At 37.0% G+C, this 25,618-nt stretch overlaps 2 protein-coding genes across 2 annotated transcripts in view; both read left to right on the top strand.

Moving 5' to 3' along the window:
• DYNC1LI1 (dynein cytoplasmic 1 light intermediate chain 1) overlaps positions 1–8,630 on the top strand; it is a 32,652-nt gene extending 24,022 nt beyond the window's left edge. Inside the window, exons 6-13 of the mRNA XM_032237741.1 lie at positions 295–388; positions 1,630–1,765; positions 2,213–2,324; positions 4,185–4,244; positions 4,361–4,405; positions 5,663–5,783; positions 5,983–6,144; positions 8,268–8,630. Coding sequence (XP_032093632.1) covers positions 295–388; positions 1,630–1,765; positions 2,213–2,324; positions 4,185–4,244; positions 4,361–4,405; positions 5,663–5,783; positions 5,983–6,144; positions 8,268–8,380 — 843 coding nt within the window. The 3' untranslated portion in view covers positions 8,381–8,630. The remainder of the gene's footprint in view (positions 1–294; positions 389–1,629; positions 1,766–2,212; positions 2,325–4,184; positions 4,245–4,360; positions 4,406–5,662; positions 5,784–5,982; positions 6,145–8,267) is intronic.
• An 11,364-nt stretch (positions 8,631–19,994) lies between these two features.
• CMTM6 (CKLF like MARVEL transmembrane domain containing 6) lies at positions 19,995–25,097 on the top strand. Its single transcript, XM_032235851.1, has 4 exons — positions 19,995–20,084; positions 23,121–23,297; positions 24,109–24,207; positions 24,906–25,097. The coding sequence occupies exons 1-4, from the start codon at positions 19,995–19,997 to the stop codon at positions 25,095–25,097; spliced, it is 558 nt and encodes a 185-aa protein (XP_032091742.1).
• Positions 25,098–25,618: the final 521 nt, after the last annotated feature.

Here is a 25,618-nt window from a genome sequence, read left to right as displayed (position 1 = left end):
TAAATGTAAAGATTATATGTGTTTGCATGGAGGCATCGAATTATTTTAGATTGATTCTAATTATGATTTTGGAAACAATAGAAATCCAGTATGTTAATGTAAATATTGTATACTATTTTATACATTGGAAGTTCCAAGATATGCAAGTAAAAATAAAATTCTACATTAAACTCAGCTATCTATATTAGTTCAACTATTTATAACTATTTACACCCCTACCCCAATATTCTACATTAACCTCAACCCCAACAACTAATTACTAACCCCAACAATAATTATTTTACTTATTTCTAGTGTGATGCCATTAACCTTCTGGAAAAAGAACACGATTACAGAGACGAACACTTTGACTTTATTCAGTCACATATCCGACGATTTTGTTTACAGTGTATCCTTTATGAGATATACCTAGCATTAACTTTCAATTTAGATTATTGTAGAGGTCATTCTCTCAAACTCTACTGAAATAAAAAAGATTAAGGTGATAAGATTATTCTGTCTTGATTTTATAGACTGAAATGTCAGTAAATGTTTCACCTTTATATAGCCTTTGTTCTTACTTCCTTTCCAAACAATCAAACCAGGAGTTATCTTTTAATCATCTTATACAGAAAAATTGTTGAATAATCATTTGAAGTTGGTCTTATTTATGTTCATTCTAAAGTTAAACACTATCAAGTCTTGTGTAAGAAAAACGGGGAACTATTAATTAAAATATTTAATTGCCTATGTCATAAAAGAAGGAATAAAAGGTCTATATGAGTGGCCAGATGGATTTTTCTTGTTTTATTGGTATACTGTACACATTAATGTACAGGTAAAAACTGGCAATACTTAGTGTCCACAATTGGAATCAGCAACTTAGATGTTAAGTAAGTGATCGCTAAAATAAATTATCATCCTACTTCAGCTTTCTTTTGCTTTAAAAATCTGAGAAGATTGTAAATGCAAAAAGTGGTCTCAAAATTACTTTTTCACCATAATTTCATGCCATAATTCCAAACAGACATTATATGGGGCACTCATACTATCCATATGATAAAAACATATAATACTATCTATTGTATTTTTCGGAGTATAAGACTCACCTTTTTCCCTCAAAAAGGAGGCTGAAAATCTGTGTGCATCTTACTGAATACAGCATTTTTTTTCCCTCCAGAAACCCTGTCCCCTTCACCAAAATGGCCATGCATAGCCTTATGGAGGCTTTCAGAGAGCTCCTGGGGGCTGGGGAGGACAGAAATGAGCAAAAAATGGGCCATGTCCTATTTTTTTTGCTCGTTTTTGCCCCCCCCCCCAAGTACTCTACAAGCCTCCTAAAGGCTATTTTTTGGGAAAAAAATAAGCCCATTTTCACGAAAAACGGGCCACTTTGCGGAGGTTTGCAGAGTGTAAAAACTTTTTTTTTATTTGCCTCTTCAAAGCCTTGGTGCGTCTTATACTCTAAAATATATGGTATATGATAAAACTTTTTAAAACAAAATATTAAATTGTTAGATTTGGTACAATTATGAAACTATAGATTTTTAAACTTGGTGGATATTGGTTTATCTTTAAGAAGGTAATATTTTCAAAGTATGTAGATTTGCAAAAATGAAAATGTAAGATTTTCTTTAACAAATAATTCAGATGGTGCAGCACTTATTTACACTTCAGTAAAAGAGAATAAGAATATTGATTTAGTTTATAAATATATTGTCCAGAAATTGTATGGATTTCCTTTCAACATTCCTCCTATTGTTGTGGAAAAAGATGCAGTATTTATGTAAGTTATTTAGTAATTGGATTTCTGTACAATTAGTTCTTTAAAATATTGTTGTTTATTTTCTGTTTTTTCGATGAGTTTTCTATTTAGATTTCCAATTGCTGAAATTGGAAAAAAAAATAGATTCACTGGGTGGAGAACTTTAAGACAAAAGAACACTTTTCTTGTCACACTGAAACCTCCCATTTTTGTCCTATACATTTTTAAAGGCTTCTAAATGAAGTATTTCATTGCTCTATTTTTTCTAAGAGGGGAAAGTATATTCAAAATAGTAATAAATAAATTCTCTCTTTATGCATTTGTGTGTGAATTTTTACTGTTAATTTTTTATTTTAAATTTCAAAAGAGACTCCATAAATTTAATATGAAAATAATAGGTATTTTTGTATGGAAGAGAATGAGAAGTGAACAATTGAAATCTGTAGTGTGATAGAATTTTGCTTTCAGTCCTACAGGGTGGGACAATGAAAAAAAGATAGGAATATTACATGAGAACTTTCAGATTTTAAAAGTCACTGACAACTTTGAAGATATTGTAATAAAGCCACCTGTCAGAAAGGTAATTATTTACATAATTAAAGTCAAATTACTATATTGTATATTGTGTAGTACATTGGTTTATTTGCAATCTTAGAAAATGTTAAATAATAATGTATGACCTGCTATTTAAAATAAAACTGAGATTTCTTGGTTGTAATCTGAATCATAGAAGAAATAATTATGATTTAATAAAGAAATAATTATGATTTAATAAAGCTAAATTTTAATTTCCAGGTTAGTCTGGTTTCCTCTTTACTGGTCTTTTTGAAAAAAGTTGCTGAAAACTGAGCTGTTTTAGAGAACCTTTTCCATTTTTATTTTTGTATATTCTACTTTCTTGATATTCTGTTTTTGGCTTATGTTGTTTATAGTTATTTTTACTTACGAATGTTGAATTCTTAGATTGTACTGTGGGTATCTTAACTATATTAATTATTCTATGTAAGCTAGAGAAATCTTTTTGAATTGCAAGAGGATAGAAATACATGAAATCAATCTATCCATCAATCATTCAATCAGTCCATAGCTGTGGTATCAAAAGTAGGATTGGGAATATCATTTGTAACTATATTTTCAGTAGGGTATAAAATTGATATTATAAAATGTTGTCATAAATTTTACTTATAAGATTGTTTCAGAGGGATTTTCTCATTTTTTAATTTAGGATATATTATAAATTTGTTTTTAAATAGTTATTTCTCCTGTTGTTAACATGATATCTGTTGGTTGCCTTGATATCATGCTTAAAATACAAAAGCTATAATAACTTAGCACATAACTTTATAAATAAACAAAAAGAAACATTTTCAGGATGCTGCATGTGAGTTCAAGAGCATAATTAATTGTTGCTTTACCTGGATCAAAAAACTAAGAAGACAGCATTATTTATAACTGTTTTTCAACAATAAATTTTAAGAAAAAAATCATTTTTCTTAACAAAATCCTACATTGTTAATGTAAATGTCATTTCAGATAAATGAATGAATTTCTGTTTGCCAAAGAAATGAAGCTTGTCAAATAATATTGGTTGTATGTTACCCAGAGTTGGTTTTAGATTCTGGCTTTACAAAAGTTGTAATAAATACATAAATCAAATAGTATTCTTGATTTATATTATAAGAATATATTGTTTTTCTGCTGTAATCAAGACGATATAGGATCCTTGAACCATATCAACTAAAACTGATATTCAAAAAAGTAACATTATAAATAACTATACAAAAAGCACTTGGACTGCTAAGAAAAGGCAGAGAGCTGTATTTTTGCATTAGTGCAACAGAAGTATGGAAGTCTTGGATGTTATTCTTGAATGTTTATAGTAATTAGCTTAGTGCTTAACTCCAATACTATTATTTATTTATTTATTAGATTTTAATACCACCTTTATTATTTTTATAATAGTACTTAAACAGAAAAATTAATAATGCAGTCTTACAGAGCTTTCTTGTATGTTAGGTATATTTTCCTTCTAATAGCCCAGCCACTCATAATCTTTTAAGAATCTTCAACATAGCATGTGGTGAAGAGGTTCTCTCATTTCTGTCCAGTGTTAAACTATCGATGAATATGAAAGTTCTTATTTTATACAAGATACCCAGTGATGTGTTGGTTATTTGTAAATTTACATGAGACCTTGCTAAGATTCTTAGCAATTAGAACTTGCAAAACCATTGCCTTGAGAAATTCATCCCAGAGTTATAAATATTTTATGATAAGTAACAACAAGATAAGAGATTCTTTAAAAAGATTTAAATGGTTAAATGAGGCCTAGGCTATTTAAAAATTACAAAGGTCACAATAATGCTGGGAGGATGGCTTTCTGAAATTTTTGTGTCTCATATTTTGCTAGATTCATTTTAATAAGTTTTTATTGTTACAGTTTGTACATGAAAAGGAAATAGTAGCAGAAGATGATCAAGTATTTCTTATGAAGCAACAGGTATTAATCTGTACTTTTCATAGTCATTAAAATGTATTTTAATTTGAATTAATTTTAATGTATATTTAATGTTTATGAAATTCTTATGTTGTTGCATGTTTGATTGTGTTTTTTAGACTCTATTAGCCAAACAGCCACCTTCTACAACTGGACGGCCAGTGGTTAGTAAAAAAAAAAAACTTTCTGGTATTAATAATTTACAGATGTTTTGTTCTAATGTGGTAGAGTGATACATTTCTAATAATATTTCACTGTTTCTGCATCTTCAACCTTTTGCTTCTTTTAGACTATATATATTCTGTAACAACATACCTAACTTTTTTTTTTCAATTCAGTGGGACTTATGAGTAAATGTAAAGCATTGTTCTGCCAAACTGTATGTCCTATCTTTTGTTCATTTCATTTTTTAACTCTTTGTATCAACATTAATCAATGAAATTGGATGATAAATATCTTTACTTGCTTTTAATATAACTAAGCTTGATTAAAAGTCGTTTCTAAACTTTCCTTACCAGATCTCTCTTCAAACTTGACAAAGTTTTGGTACCAAAAGATAAAGGCTTTATAGCACTCAATGGGAAGCCATCTAATCCTGGTGTTTTACCTTTTGCCATTTTTTAAATTACTGGTTTAATCTCTACCTCAGATAGTGGAGGAAATAATAGTTATTTTGGGGTATTATTAAATGTGGTAGATTAATTTTATTTTAAAAGGCCTCTATGTCTTCATTTATCCTCTGGTTTACTATATCATTCTGAATCACTTTTTATTCTAAAAAATATTTCCCCAGAACATCACTTATGAGAAAATTAACTCTAATTTTTTAGATTTTGAGGACATGAGATATAGGACAAATTGAGATGTTTCACAAAGTTTTGCCAATGTTGCGAATATTATTCAGGTGTTAATGGTGGCAGTTAATATTCAATCAATCACTCAATTTTTTATTTGGTCAAGATCGGCAAAGAAGTTTATAATGAATCTCATGTTTAATATAAGTATTATATTAAAAGGTTTTCCTAATCTGTTGAAGTATGTTCATCAGTCTATTCTTGTTCATTCTATCAATCTATATGCCTTAAATTACAATCTCATTTTCTTTTTTGTATTTGCATACAGTGTCCCCCTTTTCCTAATTTTTGTTAACACATCTGATAAAAAAGTTATTTTAGAAAACTTATTTTATAGGAAAAAGAAAGGAATTGATTATTTTCATTCTTTCAAGTTGCTAACCTGAAATGAAATGCCATTTATTCTAATCCTTTATAGATAAACGGATTCAAAACTATAGTCTTAAGAGGGCTTTTTTCCCCTATAGATAGCTGATCTAAGTAGAATATTTTAAACATTTTAACATTTTCCAGATGGTCTTATGTCCACGAGATAAGAGATTTACATTAGGTTCATGTTCTGTGTAGGACACCTCACAAAGGGTCCCTGGAGGATCACCCAGGACACAAAACAGATCTGTAACCTCCAATGTTACCAGTGTTACATCCATCCCTGCTGGATCTAAAAAAATAGATCCTAGTATGAAAGGTAAAACACTGAAGATATTATTAATTTATTGTAATGGTTTGGGATTTTGATTTAATACTCAGTTGATGAGGCAAGCCTTTATATATAATTGACATTTATTTAGTTATATTTGTATCTATTGTATAACAACATTTTAATATGCTTAAACATTTCAAATTAAGCTACAATATATTATCACTGTGTCATGGAAATTTTTCAGCTGGAGCCACAAGCGAGGGAGTATTGGCAAATTTCTTCAACAGTTTGCTGAGTAAGAAAACTGGAGCACCCGGTGGACCCAGTAACATTGGTAGTCCAGGAGGAATAGGAGGCACTGCAAGTGGTAGCAATGGTAACCTGCCACCATCTGCAAAGAAGTCAGGTAAGAATTTTAGCTGAATTGAATTTAGATTAACTAAAGTCATATTAAATGCTCAATCAACTACTATAAATACAGCATAAAAACATATAATGATTTAACATTTAAGTTTAGCGATTTGTATTTTGGCTGATTTCCTCATTGTTACAAATAATCGAATGTACAAACTTATAAATCCTTCTAGAGCTTTAACTCTGACTCTTTTTGCCTATAACTTTTGAATTTATTAAAGTTTTAAACATGTTTTATGGAAAACATTTATTGCATGTGGTTTTGGCAAAACAAAAAAGATTGGTTGGTTGGTTGGTTGATTTGCAAAATTTATTAGGCGCCGTCTTACCACAAAGTAACTCTGGGTTGCTTATGATCTTAAAAAGATAAAAACTATATATGTATCCTTGACTTACAATTGCAATTGCACCCCAAATTTCTCTTGCTAAGACATTTGTTAAGTGAGTTTTGTCCCATCTTATCATCTTTCTTGCCACAGTTCTTAAATTAATAATTGTAGTTGTTAAATTAGTAACTCAGTTGTTAAGTAAATCTGGTTTCCCTATTGATTTTGCTTTTGAAAAAATTCCAAAAAGTGGTCACATGACCCTGGGACATTGCAAGCATCATAAATATGAGTCAGTTGCCAAGCATCTGAATTTTGATCACATGACCATGAGGATGCTGCAACGCTCATTAGTGTGAAAAACGGTAATTCACTTTTTTCAGTCCCGTTGTAATTTTGAACAATCACTAAACAAACTGTTGTAAGTTGACAACTACTTGTACAAAAACTAAAAGAGATAAATATAAGACTGTAAAAGATCCAAACACTGTACCCCAATTAAAAATGGGGAAGGCATAAGTAGGATGGGGAACAGATGGGATCTATTATTAATCTATCACCCCTCTCCATTGTAAGATTCTCGCATTGGAGCCCCAAGCTAACTTGCAAAAAGCCAGGTCTTTAGGCTCTTATGAAAGGTCAGGAGGATTGGAGTCGACCTCAGTCACAGAGACAATATGTTCCAAAGGACAGGCACACACTAATTTCCTATTCTTTCTGTTTTCTCCAAGTCATATTATAAAGACTGTTTAGATACAATTATGACAGAGATACACTATAGCAGGGCTGTCAAACTTATGACTTGCGGTCCAGATGCGTCATAAGCTGGCTATGCCCACACCCAGTTTAGCGAAGGGGGGGGAAGTCATGGTATGTCATGTGACAACGCCATGATGATGCAAGTTTGACATCCCTGCACTATGGCATGGCAAACTGACATCAAGACAGATAATGTATTATCTTTGTAACAGTAAAGATACTATTGCTAATACTCCAGTATCTTTATTGATTGTTAAATATTTTTCCATACTCTGCAATGATTATTTCTACAGCTTATGCAGATATTTGTGTCTCTTATTGTTCTTTTGTGTGTTAATGGGAATGAGTGAGGTATTGTTCAACTTTACAGGCAGGTAAAGCTTAGAATACGTATATGTATGTTTTCTTATAGTATTTTGAAGATACATTGATAGAAAGTTAGTATAGGAAATTATTGTCACCAGTATAGACATGCTATTTTTGATACTATTTTTTTACAGTTTTTATGGAATATCTTTCCTTCTCAGACTTGTCGTAAGACTTTACCAATTCTTCCTTGTTAATTTCCCATTTCATAATTGGAAATGAAAGATTAAAAATCATCTCATACTACAAGATTGTATACTTCAAATATTCTCATCACAATTTTTACATTTATAAAAGATTGCAGATAGTATCTTAGAGATGAAATTGGTTTTTAAGAATATAGTAAGATAAATTGTTCAATAGAATATGGCTATCAGAACACAACTTTGGGAAAGCAATTTGTTTCACCAAAGAAAGTTAGAGGGGGGAAAAACCTAATGAACCTCAAAGAAACCAGATAAAAAAATTGTTGTTGCAAGATTATGTTTATGAAATTAAGTCCACAGCATGTATTTTCAAACTGAAAAAAAAATGTGAAATGCATTTTAGTATTAGTTAAAAATATGTAGCAGCAGTAATATCAAATTCTGTAATAAAAACATACTTCACATAAAATGCTTGAATGGAAAATTATTTTTAAAATTATTGCTTCTTTTTTTTATAGGGCAAAAGCCTGTTTTGACTGATGTTCAAGCTGAATTGGATAGAATCTCACAAAAACCAGATTTGGTTTCTCCAACCACATCTACGCCCCCCACAGAAGATGGGGCATCTTGAAGTCACCAAATATAGCCATTTATTCATTTTTATGGGATTATTTAATTGATCCTGCTTCTTCATCCAATGTCTGGAACTGGAAAACTGAAATACTTTCAGAAAAGGACAAACAGATAATATCTGTTGTATTGCTGAACATTGTAAATGGGAATTTGCATAGATAAAATCATTACACAATGTAATACTACTATTCACAAGTCAGTGTGACATTCAAATTGCTTATTCCTTAAAGTCAGTGCCATTTTCTAAATTTGAAGGTGTCCACTTAATCATTTGAAATCATAAAGCTGCTTGAAGAGTTGGCAAAATGATATGCAAAAAACACAGGCACAATTTTAATTTATATTGAACTCTCGTTTTAACTTAACTCAGTTTTACAAATCCTCTTGGGGAAGGATCTAATTTTGTTGGAGAAAGGTTAATCAACTATTGTTCTTTAGCACACTATCAATAAACTAACTCAAATGTTAACACTTTTGGAATATGACTTCAGATTATGCTGATCTCATTTGAAATCCAACTGCATTACACTATTTGAATTAAGTACTGCAGTATTGAAGATTCATTTCAAATTATTGGCATGGGAACTTTGGGATTCTAAATTTTGAAAATAAATAAAAAGTACATGTGAACATTATTCTCAAATTAACAAAAATAAAATCCTGAGATTTGTTCCACATTTAATGCCTTAATATTCATTTTTATTGTTTAGGTAGAAATCTCCTTTAAAATCTTCCATACACATTTCAGCATGTTTTTGTAGTGCCTATTTCTTTGATTTTGGGAAAGTCACATCTATCTATCTGTTTGTATCCCATCTTTATTATATTTACAAATAATTCAAAGCAACAAACATATCCAATACCTTCCATCTCCTATTTTCCCCACAACAACCACCTTGTTAAGTGGATTGGGCTGAGAGAGAGTGACTGGCCCAAAGTTATCTACCTAGCTTTCATGGCTAAGACAAGACTTGAACTCACAATCTCCTGCTTTCTAGCCTGGTGCCTTAACCACTAAGCAAACTGACCAAACCCCTCTTTAGTGTAATAAATTAAATTCTAATGTTGTCTTCTAGACTGTTTATTAGCTTTTGGTGGTCTTGTACAGTATAGAAGTTCTCTGAATACTATATGTCAGTGATGGCAAGCCTATGGCACGTGTGCCAGAAGTGGCACGCAGAGCCATTTCTCTGGGCATGCCAGCCATTGCCCATTGCTCTTCCAAGTTCTGGCATGCACATGCACGCTGGCCAGCTGGTCTTCATCCACGTGGGAGCACTGGAAACTGGAAGAGCAGCTTCCTGGTGCGCATACACCCACTGGCCAGCTGGTCCTTGCTCATGCATGTATGCCAGAAATCAGAAGACCAGGTGACCGATTCACATGCACATGCTGGAAATTGGGTCAGCTTCCTAGTGTGCACATGCATGCCAGGAAACTGCTCTTTTGGTTCCCAGCACTCCTGTGTGTGCACGCGGGGGAGCTGTTTTTGCGGTTTCTGGTGCTTCCCTGCATGCATGCGCGCACTCCCCTTTTGATACTTAATGCCAAAAAGGTTCGCCAACACTGCTATATGTTCATTCATAAGCTTTTAAGCATCTCCTTTGGATTCCTCCTTCCTCAAACAATATCTTATGAAATTCTTCTGCCTTTTACAAGTAATATGCAATACAGTATTTATGGTTTATGTTTAACAAATTCAAAGCATGCTTAAATAATTACATGATTGTGCAACTCGGATCATTGGCCAGTATGACAGCAAGGGAAGAAAAATACAGATCTTCACATAGCATTGTAATAAAAATGAAAGCACTATTTTAAAATTTTCAAATAACATTAAGGTCTCTTAAATATATTAAATTCTTAGACAACATTTTTTTGAAAATGTAATCAATTTGAAGGGGTTTTCTTGACATTTCTAAGAACACTTTAAAAAAATCATTTGTCAATGTAAGCTTTTTTTACTTTTATTTTTTAAAAATTGATGAAGTAAACTTAAACTACAATTGTTTTGCATCATTAAGATCTAACTGCTAAAAGAAGACTTACTCCAACAAGGAACATATTTGCAGAAGATTCTTTAGAGAAGTTTTCTTCAGTTAAATAATGAAATACATTAAATAAATTAAACTTTTGAATGGAATAAATACAATATAAACATTTGGAGTGCGTTTAAGATGTACATGAGTTTATAGTCTGATGAGGTAAGAAATATATCTCCAGGCATTTATATATTAAAAGTTGAATTATTTGTGTTTAACTTTATTATTTGTTTTAATTTATAACAAAGTTTATAGAAAAGAAAGGACTTGGTGGCTAAGATTCTGGGGTTGTCGACTAGAAAGTGGGCAATTCAAGTCCCAAGCACTACACGATGGGATAAACAGAATTTGTGTGCAGGTAGTCCTTGAGTTTAGTGACCATTCAAAATTACAACAGCACTGAAAAAAGGAATATGACATGACCATTGCAGCATCCCCATTGTCACATGATCAAAATTTGGACACTTGGCAACTGGCATTCAGGAAGATTGCAGTGTCCCAAGGTCATGTGATCACCTTTTTGTGACCTGATAGAGTCAATAGGGAAGTCAGATTTATTTAACAACTACTGATTCACTTAACTAACAAAAGTCATAAAAAAGTACCAGCAGATATATTTTCCATGCTATTTAATTAAATAAATTTTAATAGGAAAATATCTAAAAAGGCAAAGACAGATCAGAAGTTGCGTCAATGAAACCTCACGAGGGGAAGGCCTTGATTAAGAAGCAGCCTATTAAAAAAATGAAAATAAAAGTAGATAACATTAAAATGAAGTGGCTTAATTTTTATATACAGTGCATTCATAAAATATTCAGATCCCCTTCACTTGTCAATTTTGTTATGCTCCAGCCTGATTCTACAGATGTTGAAATTTATTTTTTCTCATTAATCTACACTTACTACCCCATAATGACAAAGTGAAGACAAAATTTTAGAAATGTCTGTAAATTTATTAAAAAGAAAAAAATGAAATATCACATTGTCATAAGTATTCAGACCTTTTGCAACAATACATGAAATTTACCTCAAGTGCCTTCCATTTCTCTTGATTTTTACTGACATATTTCTATACCTTGAATGTCTACCTGTGGTAAATTAAATTGATGGTAATGATTTGGAAAGGAGCACGCCTCTCTAGAAGGCCTCACAACTGACAATGCGCACTGTACCAGAGCAAAAGCCATGAGGTCAAAGGAACTGCCTGCAGAGCTCAGAGACAGGATTATTACAAGTCACAGATCTGGGGAAGGCTACAATAAAATTTATGCTGCATTGAGGGTTCCTAAGACCACAGTGGCCTCCATAATTCTCAAATGGAAGAGGTTTGGCACAACCAGGACTCTTCCAAAAGTTGGACACCCAGTCAAATGAAGCAATTGAGGAGAAGGGCCTTAGTAAGATAAGTGGCCAAGAACCTGATAGTCACTCTGACTGAGCTCTAGGGATCCTGTGTTAAGATGGAACAGTTCCAGAAGGAGAACCATCATTGCAGCCCTCCACTGATCTGGGCTTTAGGGCAGAGTGACTAGATCAGTGGTTCCCAACCTTTTTTTTTTTGCCATGGCCGACCTAAGGATCTATAAAATCCTGATGCCCCCGCCCATGACATATAATTCTTACTTTATTCAAAAAGTGAACTCTACTCACATGGAGGAAGCCTAAAAGGCTATTAATTTGGTTTAAGCAAGGTTCAAATTGCCCACATTAAAAATCAAATTGTCCCCCTGTGGGGCATGGGCCCCACGTTGGGAAACCAGTGGGTTAGATGGAAGCCTCTCCTCTGCAAAAAACATGAAAGCCCAATTGGACTTTGCAAAAAAAGCAACTGAAAGATTCTCAGACTGTTCTCTGGTCTGATAAAACCAAGATTGAACTGTTTGGCCTCAATTCTAAACATCTGGAGAAACAAGCACTGCTCATCACATGCCTAATATCATCCCAAGCATGGTGGTGGCAGCATTATGCTGTGAGAGTGTTTTTCAGCAGCAGGGATTGGGAGACTGGTGAGGCCTAAGAGAAAACTTAAATGGAGCAAAGTACAGGGATATCTTTAATGAAAACCTGTTCCACAATGCTCGGTATGTCAGACTGGGTCAAAGGTTCACTTTCCAACATGACAACAATCCTAAGCACACAATCAAGACAGCACAGGAGTAGCTTAGGGACAAGAATGTGCTAGAGTGGTCCAGCCAGAGCCCTGGCTTGAACTTTACTGAACATCTCTGGAGAGACCTGGAAATGACTATCCATCGGCTGTCGCTATCCAATCTAACTGAGCATTAGAGAATTTACAAGGAAGAATGGCAGAAAATCCCCCAATCCAGGTGTGTCATGTCTCACCCAAAAAGACTCAAAATTGTAATTGATGCCAAAGGTGCTTCAACAAAGTACTGAGTGAAGGATCTGAATACTTATGTCAATGTGATATTTCAGGGTTTTTTTTCTTTTTAATAAGTTTACAGACATTTCTAAAATGTCTTCACTTTGTCATTGTGGGGTACTGAGTGTAAATTAAATTAAAATATGACTTTCAACAACTGTAGAATCAGGCTGCAGCATAACAAAGTAACAAAAATGAAGGAGGCCTGAATACTTTCTGAATTAGAATTAGAATTAGAATAAGTTTATTTATAGGCCGCCCTTTTCCCTGAGGGGACTCAGGGCGGCTAACAACTTATATGGGAGGGGATACATACAATGACATATAACATAACATGTGATTAAAAAAATAAGCAACATTCAGCATTCGGGTGGGGGCGAATTATAATCTTTACCCCCAGGCCTGACGGGATAGCCAGATCTTGAGGGCTGCGCGGAAGGTCTGGAGGGTGGTGAGGGTACGAATCTCCATGGGGAGATCGTTCCAAAGGGTCGGAGCTGCTACTGAAAAGGCTCTCCTCCGCGTAGTGGCCAGCCGGCACTGGCTGGCGGATGGCACTCGGAGGAGGCCTAATCTATGAGATCTAATGGGTCTCGAGGAGGTAATTGGCAGGAGGCGATCTCTCAAGTACCCAGATCCACTACCATGAAGGGCTTTGTAGGTGGTGAGAAGCACCTTGAAGCGCACACGGAGATCAACAGGTAGCCAGCGCAGCTCGCGGAGGATAGGTGTTATGTGGGCGAACCGAGGTGCACCCACAATCACTCGCGCGGCCGCATTCTGGACTAGCTGAAGCCGCCGGATGCTCTTCAAGGGCAGCCCCATGTAGAGCATATTGCAGTATTCCAGCCTAGAGGTCACGAGGGCGCGAGTGACTGTTGTGAGAGCCTCCCGGTTCAGGTAGGGTCGCAACTGGTGCACCAGGCGAACCTGGGCAAATGCCCCCCTGGTCACAGCCGACAGGTGGTAATCAAAGGTCAGCTGTGGGTCCAGAAGGACTCCCAAGTTGCGAACCCTGTCTGAGGGGTGTAAAATTTGGCCCCCCAGCCTGAGCGATGGAACACTAGCCAAATTATTGGGAGGGAAACACAACAGCCACTCGGTCTTTTCCGGGTTGAGTACAAGTTTGTTAGCCCTCATCCAGTCCCTAACGGCCTCGAGACCCTGGTTCATCACATCCACCGCTTCATTGAGTTGGCACGGGGCAGACAGATACAGCTGCGTATCGTCCGCATATTGATGGTATCTTATCCCGTGCCTCCGAATGATCTCGCCCAGCGGTTTCATGTAGATGTTAAATAGTACGGGGGACAGGACCAACCCCTGCGGCACCCCATATGTTAGGGGCCTCGTGGTCGATCTCTGTCCCCCAACCAACACCGACTGCGACCTGTCTGAGAGGTAGGAGGAGAACCACTGCAAAACAGTGCCTCCCACCCCCACCTCCCGCAGTCGTCGCAGAAGGATACCATGGTCGATGGTATCGAAAGCCGCCGAGAGGTCAAGGAGAACCAAGATGGAGGCATGGCCTCCATCCCTGGCTCTCCAGAGATCATCGGTCAATGCGACCAAAGCAGTTTCTGTGCTGTAACCAGGTCTGAAGCCGGACTGGAAGGGGTCAAGGTAATTGGCTTCCTCCAAGGACTGCTGAAGCTGGTAGGCCACCACCTTCTCAACAACCTTCCCAATAAAGGGGAGGTTGGAGACTGGACGGTAATTGTTAAGTACGGCTGGATCCAAAGATGGATCCAATTTAAGAGGGAATGGGTTATCCTAAACAGGGCGGCTGGACGGGACTCAGCGGACGCAACCAAGGTGGCAATATATGATCTTTTTGTTGCCCTAAGTGCCCTGATGTATTCCTTGGTGCAAGTTGTTAAAAGTGCTCGGTTCGATTCGGATTTATCGGACCTCCACAGGTGCTCTAGGCGTCTCCTTCGGCGTTTCCTCTCCCGGAGCTCCTCGGTGAACCAAGGAGGCCTCCGGGATCCACCACCTCGGAGTGGCCGTAGTGGCGCAATCCAGTCCAGGGACTCTGATGCTGCCGAGTGCCAGGCAGCAACCAGAGTCTCCACCGGACTGTGGGCGAGAGTATCAGGAATAACCCCAAGCTCCGTCTGGAACCTCAAAGGGTCCATAAGTCGCCTGGGGCGGAACCACTTGGTCGGTTCCTCCTCCCTAAAGTGGGGGTTTGGTCTCCGGAAGTCAAGCCTCAGTAGGCAGTGGTCTGACCACGACAGGGGTATGATCTCATTACCCCTCAGACCAAGATCACAAATCCACTGCTCCGAGAGGAATACGAGGTTGAGCGTGTGACCCGCTGAGTGGGTTGGACCCCGAATTACCTGGGTCAAGCCCATGGCTGTCATGGAAGCCATGAACTCCTGCGCCCCATCAGAGTGTTCACCGAGCGTAGGCAAATTGAAATCCCCCAGGACCACAAGCCTGGGGAACTCAATTGCTAGCTCGGCTACCGACTCGAGGAGCGAGGGGAGGGCTGCTGCAATGCAGTTGGGAGGCAGGTACGTTAACAGCAGACCCACTTGACCCTTGAGGTCCAACTTCACCAGCAGGGACTCACACCCGACAAGCTCCGGAGCAGGGATCCTATGAGGTACTAAAGACTCCCGAATAACAATAGCCACACCCCCACCCCTTCCCTGAGCTCTCGGCTGATGAAGCACCTGAAATCCTTCTGGGCACATCTCTACGAGGGGGACTCCTCCCTCCGGGCCCAGCCAGGTCTCAGTAATACATGCCAGGTCTGCCCCCTCGTCTAAAATTAAGTCCCGGACGAGGGGAGCTTTGTGAACTACAGACCTGGCATTTAGCGACAACAGCCGGAGACCAGGGTCCTTATTACTCGTGCCATCTGGCCTCGGAGTGGGACTCATAGGGCCGGAAGGAGGGATCTCTATAACGTAGCGAGCCCTCCTTCCCCGGTAATGGCCAGCCCTAAAGTCCCCGCCATATCTGCCCCTCCCCGTTACGACCGTAATGCTCCGACCCACTCCCGTGTCCGTGGTCCCCTCAACCACACCTATAGCTCCCGCATTCCCTGCCAGGCCCTCCGAATCAAACACACTCATTCGTTCACTCAACCAATCCCCACGTAATAGTTAAAAACACATAAAATACAGCAAAATAGGGCAATAAAAAGTGGGCACATTCACGCAATCACACGCATCTTCCAAACATATCCCAAACAAAAGGAAGAAAGAAGACAAGAAAAGAAAAAGAATAGAAGAAAAAATTGCGCTAAAATTAAAGTGCGAGATCTGACAAGGCTAAATAGTTCTTAGCGTTCAGGATGGCTGAAGTCCAGCTATAGTCCGGGCGGGGTTTACGGAGGAATAAGTTGAGTCCTCCTCTTATAGGCCAGAAAAGTCCAAGATAGTTGGGAGCAGACAGGTGGCTTTTTCCATAAGTTGTGTTCCGGGTAAAGCCCCCAAGGCAATGATGGAAAATAATGGTAATAGCGGTGGATGTCAAGAGCGGCTGTACCAACAGGCCAAAAGGTCCAAAGTCCACAGTTGGGGGCGGCCAGGTGATGGAGTACCTCAATAGGGGGATGCCAGGTATCCAGCAAGGGAGCACCAGGGGAGAGTCAGATGGTAAAGATGGCAAAATAAAGGAAGTAATCTCCATAGTCGTTAGAGTAATATAAGGGAGGGGTGGGCGCCTGGGGGGGGGGCGTAACAGCGGCACCAGGGCCTGCCAGACAATCCCCTCTGATGGTATCCAAGGCAGCTACCCCCTCCCTGACACGACAGTTCCCAATTTAGTTCCCAGTTCGGTTCAATCCATGAAAGGACTATTTGGTCTCTCACCCAGTGAATAAAGATGTAAGTCACCGGCCTCGTTAACACTATCGGGCCCAAGTCAGCTTGTAAAAAATCCAGGGGCTCCTTCAGGCTCCTCTCAGTTGTGGGCAGCAAAACCAAAAGCTTGGAGAAGGCCAGGAAAAGGCTGGGATGCGTCCAGATCGTCGCCAGCTGATAAAGCGATGGGGGGGGCCTCCGGGAGGAACGCAACGGCGGCGGGCGAAGCGAGCAAAGCCAACCGCCAGGTCCCCTCAGTGCCACCCGAAATCAGCCACCCCCTCTCCGGCACCACTGCCCACCGAAAATCCGAATTTGGGGCTTCTCCTGGTCGAGAACTCCGCAGCGAAGTCAAAAAACGCTGGGAGCATTGAAAACCGCCAGGGAGCAGCGTCGTCAGCATGCCGCCATTTCCTCTATCGCTAGAAAGTCGGAGGACTACCAAGGGCAATCGTGCAGCCTGGGAGCCGTTCGGAGAGCCGCAACCCTCTGACAGCCACCCATTCATGACCCCTGAATCACCCTCTACCTTTAGGATTCCCTCCCGCATCTGTTCTGACTAGGCTCGGTGATGTTTCCGATGTTTTTCCGTCCACCTAGTCGGAGCAGGGAAGGAATAGCAGCCATTCGTAGTTCGCACATGCGCACATACTGTATATGCTTGAAACCAACTACATTGACATTTATGTGTTCTGCTTGCCCTTTGGGGAAATGTGTTATTTGTATAGCTACTACTGCAAATGTCATTCTCTATTCCTTTCAATTTGACACGTGGTTTATGTCTGATAATCAAAGCTTCCTGTGAGATTTAAGAGCAGAAGTAACCTTTCTGAGGTAATTTAAGTGGCCTTAGGTTATTATTCTAAGAAATATTAGAATAATATTTGGCAGCTTTTACTTCGTGGTGCAGTTACATCAAGTAAAAGTTCCCAAAACAAACAAATATGCAGAATTAAAAGGTGAGACTTGGTAAGTGGCACAAATGACTATCTGGATCAGCATTTTTCATTTTAATTGTTGCAGATTATTATTTATTGGAGCTTAAAAGCACATTTTGAACTTTAATTAACAATTTCATTTTTAAAAAGTAACAATTCCCAAATATAAGGGATTTTCTTTAAAAAACAAGTAAACAGAAATTTAGAGCCAATTTGATGTAGAAATTGGGAGACTGTGAATTCTGGTCCTGTCTTGGGCACAAAGCCAGCTGGATGATCTTGGGCCAATCACTTCCTTTCTGCCCTTGGAAAAGGCAATGGCAAACCACTTATGAAAAAATCTTGCCAAGAAAAACTGCAGGGACCTGTGCAGGCAATCTCCAAAAATCAAATGCAACTGTATGAAAAAAAATTAATTGAAAGTGATTAATGCATTCATTAATTAGTTACTGGTGTTACATCTATTCCTGAAAAGTTGTAAGCACTCTGAAGCTTCCCTGCAATCTTCCAAAGTAAGCACCACTAGAGGGCAGTAATACATAAAGTTTAATAACTTATCTTCACACATAGCCTTGTATATGCTTTACAGAGGAATTACCCATCTAGCTATTAAGTCTGTAAGCACTGTAAGACTGACCCCAATTTGCCACCAGAAAACTATTGCCATTTTTTTCATATAAATACAATCTGTACCTCATGTTAAATAGACAAGTGTAGTTCAGATTACAATCTACTGAAGCATGGAACAAAATCATATTAATTGTTTAGATTCACACATTGTATAAAGTTTATTTTTAGCTTAGTACAAGGTATGAACAGAGACATTGAAACTTAAGAATATATAAACTAATTACAGCTAATTCAATAAACCATTATTTTAAAATCCTGATTTAGCACAATATGTATTAAAACAACATTTAAATAGCAAAGAAGGTTTTCCCACTGCTTTGTATGGAATATTAATGATGAAACTTCATTGTAGAATACCTTTCTTTAGCTTCAAAGATGCTAAATAATCCTATGTTCTACATATATATTTGCTTTACAATGAATTACACTGCAGTTCAATGGAGTATGCTTTGAATAAAACTGTGTAGTTAAGTCACTGCAGTACTTTCTGAAAGACCAACAAATAAAGCTCTGTTCAACTAATTCTCAGTGCTGTAAGGAATTCATGAAAAGTACAGTTTTAAAGATTAATATGACAAATTAAATTGAATCTGTAATCTTTCAAAGTTATTATGGGAGTTGTTTGTCAGATACTAATATGTATACAAGAATTGTTTACTATCTGTATACTTTTGCTAATTAGAGATGTTTGCTACACTTCCATTTCTGCTTAAAAAATGAAGCAGCAGGGATGTGATATAATTATACAATGTAGAAAGGATAGCTTAGAAATAAAACTAAAATGGAAATATGAAGTGTCATATTTTAAATAAAGAACAATGGAACTATAGTGATGCATGAATAATACAAACATGTTCTTGATTGGAAATAATTCTACATTAGTTAATTGCATCTTTTATTCTGATTTTTTCAATGTTAAGTAGTACTACTGATTCTTGTTAAACCAAGTGTACCTTGATAATATATCTTTTCTAGTCATTTTCATAGTGAATATTATACTCATGTAAATGAGCTGCCCCTTAAAAGCTGTTTAAAGCAAAGAGCATGATTATTTTTTGCATTTTTCCAAGGTTGTAATTCAAATGTAAACTTGCCAATCATATATGAATATTTCAAATGCTGAAAAGGGGATGGAAAATGGAAAGCCACTATAAGGTGCAATTTTGTATGACCGCAATAAAGAATTGCTGCTTTTGTTAGCCTTTTAAATTCTTGTGTATTAATTCATCTATATTAATGTCTACAATGAGAGTGTTTATACCCCTTTAGACTTGTACAAAATATCCTTTGCCCTAGTTAAAAAAAACTGTTAATAGTTGTGTGCCTTCAGTTTCAAGGGCTATTCAACAGGGAAGATAATTAAAAATCCAGAAATTTGCAAAATAGGAGGGAGGAGGAGAGGGACACAGTTCATCCTCTTTCTCTGGGCATAACCCCTTTCCCAAACTGATGCTTCAACGCCGTAAACTTTGCGGGGAGCATTTGGTCCTGAGCCAAACTTTCTGGGACCTCCCTGCTGCTTTGATTGGCTGGGGGGGAAAATGCGGTGCTTTTTTATCATACGCGCGGAGAAATTCAGGGCTATTCGCTCAGTTTGGAGACAGAGGTGCAATCCACTCCGCTTTCTCTTCCTCCTCCTCTAGGTTCGGGGCAGCAGCCAAAGGGCAGTTGGGGTCCTCTGGGCTGAAACCGCGACTCCTTTTCTTTCTATTGTCTTACAGAACTTGCTTTCGTCTGACCGTTCTATTACTTCGTGGCCATGGAGAACGGAGTGCCGTTTTTCGAGCAACCCGGCGCAATGACCGAACCGAACAAGTGGCGTTTCTTGAAGGGCTGCACCCTCAAGAACTTGAGCAACTGGCGACTATCCCTCAAGTTTGCGCAACTGGTAAGTTGGGTTTTATGAATAGGTAGGAGAGGAAGGAAGCAAGCAGGTGGCACAGCCGACTTCGGCGCCGTCTTCCATTCTTTGCGTTTATCTTGTATTCGTTTTCAGCAGTTCTTAGGCGTAGAAGAGTTCGAAATTTTATTTATTTTACATTTGTTACTTATTTGCATTCTGCTTTTAATATTTTTACAAATATCTCAAAGCGGTGAACGCATGTAACCCACCTTCCTCCTCCTACTTTACCCACAACAACCCTATGAGATGGGTTGGGTTGAGAGAGTGGCTGATCCAAAAGTCCCTCAGCTGACTAGGGACTAAACTCACGATCTTCCGTTCTAGCCTGGTGCTTTAACTACTAGACCAAACTGGCCCTTTCGTGTCTTTTAAACCGTCTCTAATTCTAGTGAAGCCCACTGTCTCACTACCGATGTTTACACGGAGGGTCCGGGAGAGAAGGGGGAACTATCCTGTTGGCACCTCATCGAACGCAGTAAACACGTAAAATTGCAAACTCTTGCAAAATTGCAAACTCGGTCAGCTTCTGGATAGCTTTTTTTCTGAGAAAGTGACTTATTTTCTGGGCCATTTTTGCAGTCGCTTGTCTTACGGGTCTGAAGCCGCCGTTCGTGCGGCTTATTTGGGGCTGTTTTCACATCATTCTGAGAAGCTGCGCTTAGACGGTTGATTAATTCTAATCTTTGTCCGTATTACAAGCGGCTCGCTAAAGTTTAGAGAGGACAGCTTCTCGATTCGAGCAGTTTTTGCATGGAAATAAAGGAATTGTTCGACTACTTTCAATACCCTCGTGGTTAAAGGTTGGGGGGAAAGCGGGTGATCTAGATTCAAGTTCCCACTTGATTCCACTGCTTTCTGGTGAACTACTGACCAATCCATTTATTGGCAGTATTTCTTTTTCATTATATTATTGTATCAGGTACCGTTTTTCTAACATACTGTCCCTCTATTTGCTTTTTGCGGTTTATGGTTCCATAATTATTTCTTTAACTTTGATATGAGAGTCTTTAAAGTATGGTGAGAAAGACATTAGTTTAAAAGCATTTCAATACCAAAATAGTGCTAACAAATGAAGAAGCACATTACCAGGATGTCACTCAAATGTGTTAAGTTTTCCAGTCAGGAAATTGATTATGGGATAATTATGAATTCCTCTTTGGAAAGGAAGTCTTAAAGGAAAAATAATTGAAGCCTGCTTTACACTTACTTGATTAAGCCCATCTAGAAAATTAATTCTATAATATTTTGCTACAACTTTCCCCATATTTTATAAAACTTTATAATATGATAGTCTGGTATTTTATCTCTTGTTTGCTTCAACCCATAGTATTTTGTGTTAAGCAGCTAGCAAATATTTTTCCCCAGAGTCTAAGTAACTATAACTTTAGACCAGACATGTATGGTCTAAATCCATACAAGTTTCATAGCTAAGTGGAGATTTGAAATTTGGTTTTCTCATTCCTATTTTTGACATTCTTAATCAAATTTTGATAGTCTTTTCAGAATTCATCTTACAATTGCACTTAATAACTTAATTTATCCACACATTATTTTCATGAAATAATCAGATCTTTTAAGAGTTTTATTATCTCACACCCAAGTCTCTTTAGGAGAATGCTACAATCTTTAAATACTTTAAATTTGGAGATATGGAGAAGTGACAAATGTCTTGGCTATTGAATTGGTCATTATGTTATAAATGGGGGAAATTAGGCATTTTGTAGAATGCCTAGAAAATCTATAGAATGCCAACAATGGGAGGTCAAAGTAATTTGATTTTAACATTTCACACATATCCTTGACATTCTGTGCAATACCAAAAATAAACCAGCAAAATATAAATACTCCTGCTAAAATGCCATTCTAACCCTCCTTGTTACAATAAGTATAACAATACTAGACTTTTTCTCTTGTTTTTTTCTGGTAGGAAAGTCCTGTACTTTATTTTGCATTTCTTCTTTCATTTTCATATACATCTTTTCAATAAAGGATTAGGGATAACCCAAACCCTTTTCATGACTCTCTTTTCATACTTGGTCTAAATAGTATTTATCACTCTGCATAATACCTAGGTATTCTATTCAATGCCTAGGGAAAGTATATAGCATGTTAAAATAACACAGACATTTCACCCTTTGCCTAAAAAGTCACACATTCTATAAATTTCATAGGCATTTGGTACAATGTCAGCTTTTCACCAGTAATATAAACCATAGATCTCTGCAATACACAGGAAAAGTGTTTCAGAATGCAGAAAGGTGTGTTCACAGCAGCTGCCTGCTATTTCTTAAACCAGATGTGCAGACTTTGTAAAGACACAACTGTTTTAAAGAGTAGTAGCTAAATACTATGTCATACCTACAACAACAGCTCCATTTCTGAAATAAACCAAAGCATTGCAGAGTCCTGGTAAGTAGTATATCGTGCTGACTCTGTCATCCACAGTTGGTGAATGTTAGGTTGCATTCATTCTCTGATAATAATTTTTATATTTATAATTATTATTGTGCAGATTTTGCTTTACTTTTAACTGGTTATTACCCTGCATGTTACCTAGAGTGGCTTCAGTGATTGATTATCAATAATAAATGGATTAAGTAAAGATATCATTTGCTGTGCTGTGCTTTTTTGCTGAGCAGTATTTCTTCCCATATCATATCACTTTCAAATATTTGTTTGTGTGAATAAAATAGATAAGCAAAAATAGGTAAGACACATTTCTCTTTCTATTTGATTCAAATAATGCACATTAAAAGAAAAAGATAATGCCTGTAGTTTGATATTAATAGAAGAGATAAATATAATTTAGTAGATAACTCAGTCATTCAAGCTTTGTTCAAATTTTGACATAATCTTGTATTCTCAATAAATGCAGATTCCTTTCTTGAAGCCTGAGATCTAAAACAAGGCATTTATTTAAAAGAATGTGTCTTTTAAGATAAGAAAGAAAGGTTTGTTACATAGAATTGAATCATCCAATAAATGATTGCTTGCTTAATCATCTTTATTCTTTATCAACAGATGGTATCCTTCCTAGCCTTTATGGCTGAAGAAGCTGTGAAGAGAACTGACTCCTGTCCTGGACTTTACATCTTTGAGTTTGCCAGCTGCAGTGCCTTTATTTTAAGCATCTTAATCCTGGTTTTATACTGTACTGCTGTTTATCAAAAGGCTGGAGAAGAGAGAGTGACTTGTGTGGTAAAGAGGGATCCTTTCATTTTTGTAAAAAAAACCTGGAAGCACAAAATTTAATATGGTCAACAGAGAAGAGTTTTGGTGATTCCATTTTAAAGATTTCATAAACTGTCTTTCCTTCCATTTCTTTCATAACTATGTAGCACCAAGGCTCAACCTACAGAAGATTATTTTATTTTGCTTGTGTGGAATTGTTGCTTTGTCTCTATATTCAACTTATTTCACATGCCATTTAAAAAGTTACTCAGTAAAAAATGGGTGAGAGGTGATTTTGAGCTAAGACAAATATCATTATTTTAACTTTCCGACCAGCAATATATGTTGAAGATTAATTCAGATTATAAAAATGTTATTTTATATAGGTACTCCTCAATGTATGACCACAACTGAGCCAAAAATTTGTGTTACTAAATAAGACATTTGTTAAGTTAATTTTGTTCTATTTTCCAACCTGTCTTGCCACAGTTGTTAAGTGAATCACTGCAATTGTTAAATTAATAACTCAGTTAAATGAATCTGGCTTCCCCATTGATTCTGCTAGTCAGAAAGGCACAAAAAGTGATCACATGACCCACAGGAAACCAATACCATCATATATATGAGTCAGTTGCCAAGCATCTGAATTTTGACCATGTGACCATGAGGATACTGCAATGGTTGTAAGTGTGAAAAACAGTCATAACTCACTTTTCTCATCTTAACTAAATGGTCACTTAGCGGACTGTAGTCAGTTGAGAACTACTTGTAATTAATGTGATAGAAATGAAGGATAAAAATGACATGTATGATACTTTTACTTTTTTTTTCTTTGTAGGATTTTTTTGTTGCTGCAATAGTAGGATTCCTGTTCTTCCTGGCTTCAATTATATTTACTGTAACCGCTGAGAAGCAACTGATTGAAAATACTGCAATTGTGAGTTCATATTTAACAGATTGCTAGGATTGCCAGGATTCTTTTTAAAGAAAGGAAGGACAAGTTGCCGGTCTATAATGCTATTAAACACACTAAGAGAGAACCTAACATTTAAATTAGCGTGAACATATCTTACTTTTATAAAATTGACACTATAAAAAAAAATCTTCACCTGATTTAAAATGTAAACTTGCCCCATATAATATAAAACCACTTACTATGTAAAAGAAATGGAAATTCATTGGCCCTGTAATTTGGCATTGCAGCAAAAAAAACCTGTTTATTGGTCCTTTGCAATGAAAATCATCTGGTCTTTATCACTCTGAAGGCCTGAACACTCTGCAGAAATCAGATGATTGCAGAAATCCTTTCTTTCCCACCAGTCAGTTAAAACTGAAGAAGCTTTTTGGATGCAAAGCAAAACTTTTTCAAGGGAAAAAACCCAAATGAGTTCAGTTGCCTTTGTGAAAAGCACCTTTGAGACAATCATAACCTGGATGATTGAAACTCTTCAGAGACTTTTTATCTCCTTCCTTAAATTGCCTGCCATCCATGGTTCAAAATTATTTTATTAATGACAAACATTTCAGGATTTTTCTGTTTCAAACATGTATGCATGTATGGGTTGTTTCTATGTAAGTGCAAGCCAATATAAGGGGATGACGCATAGGTGACTGTGGTTTATTTTTATTCAACAGACATTTGGTTTCTGCGCAAGTACATTGTTTATTGTGGATGCTGCACAAATCATCATGAAACGTATTGTGGAGGAGAAACTGCTAGAGAGCATCCCAACTCTTCGCCTCAATCGTCGTGATCGTCGTGATCGTCGTGATTGTCGCGATCGTGAACAGCTTGGCATGCGGATGTTAAATAATCACCGAGTCTAAACTGTAAACCACAATGTTTTTTCAATGCATGCTGATCATAGCTGAAGAGATACTATCCTTTAAGGTATAAATGCAGTCCTCAATGTATAACCATTTGTTTAATAACCATTCAAAGTTACAACACCATTGAAAAAAAGTATTTGTGATGCTTGTGCGTGATTCCCTTTTGCTATCTTCCAACAAGCAAAGTCAATGGGGAAACCAGATTCACTCAACAATGGTGTTATTAACTTAACTACAATATTTCACTTAACAACTGTGACAAAAAGATCAAAATTGGGCAAGGCTCACTTAACAACTGTCTTGCTTAACAATGGAAATTTTGGGCTCAATTGAGGTTGTAAATTGAGGACTACTTGTATCTAGATTATTGAATTTTATTTCAACTTTCTACTTTTTAATCTACAATTCTTATTCAACAAACTATATACTATATTATATTCATATATTATATCATTTCTGAATTTCTTAATGCTTGCACTTGTTTTATTTTTCATATATATATGAGTAATAAACAGGCA

The sequence above is a fragment of the Thamnophis elegans genome, chromosome Z, assembly GCF_009769535.1.
Source record: "Thamnophis elegans isolate rThaEle1 chromosome Z, rThaEle1.pri, whole genome shotgun sequence".
In the NCBI taxonomy this organism is placed as follows: Eukaryota; Metazoa; Chordata; class Lepidosauria; order Squamata; family Colubridae; genus Thamnophis; species Thamnophis elegans.
The sequence above is the reverse complement of the archived record's forward strand: the minus strand, read 5'-3'. Positions and strand labels throughout refer to the sequence as shown.

What these genes read in the sequence shown, in the direction of transcription:
- CMTM6 (XM_032235851.1), top strand. Translation starts at nt 19,995, where the DNA reads ATGACCGAACCGAACAAGTGGCGTTTCTTGAAGGGCTGCACCCTCAAG. An exon ending in CCCTCAAGTTTGCGCAACTG is followed by an intron (nt 20,085 to 23,120) that starts GTAAGTTGGGTT and finishes CTTTATCAACAG; the next exon opens with ATGGTATCCTTCCTAGCCTT. An exon ending in TGATTGAAAATACTGCAATT is followed by an intron (nt 24,208 to 24,905) that starts GTGAGTTCATAT and finishes TTTATTCAACAG; the next exon opens with ACATTTGGTTTCTGCGCAAG.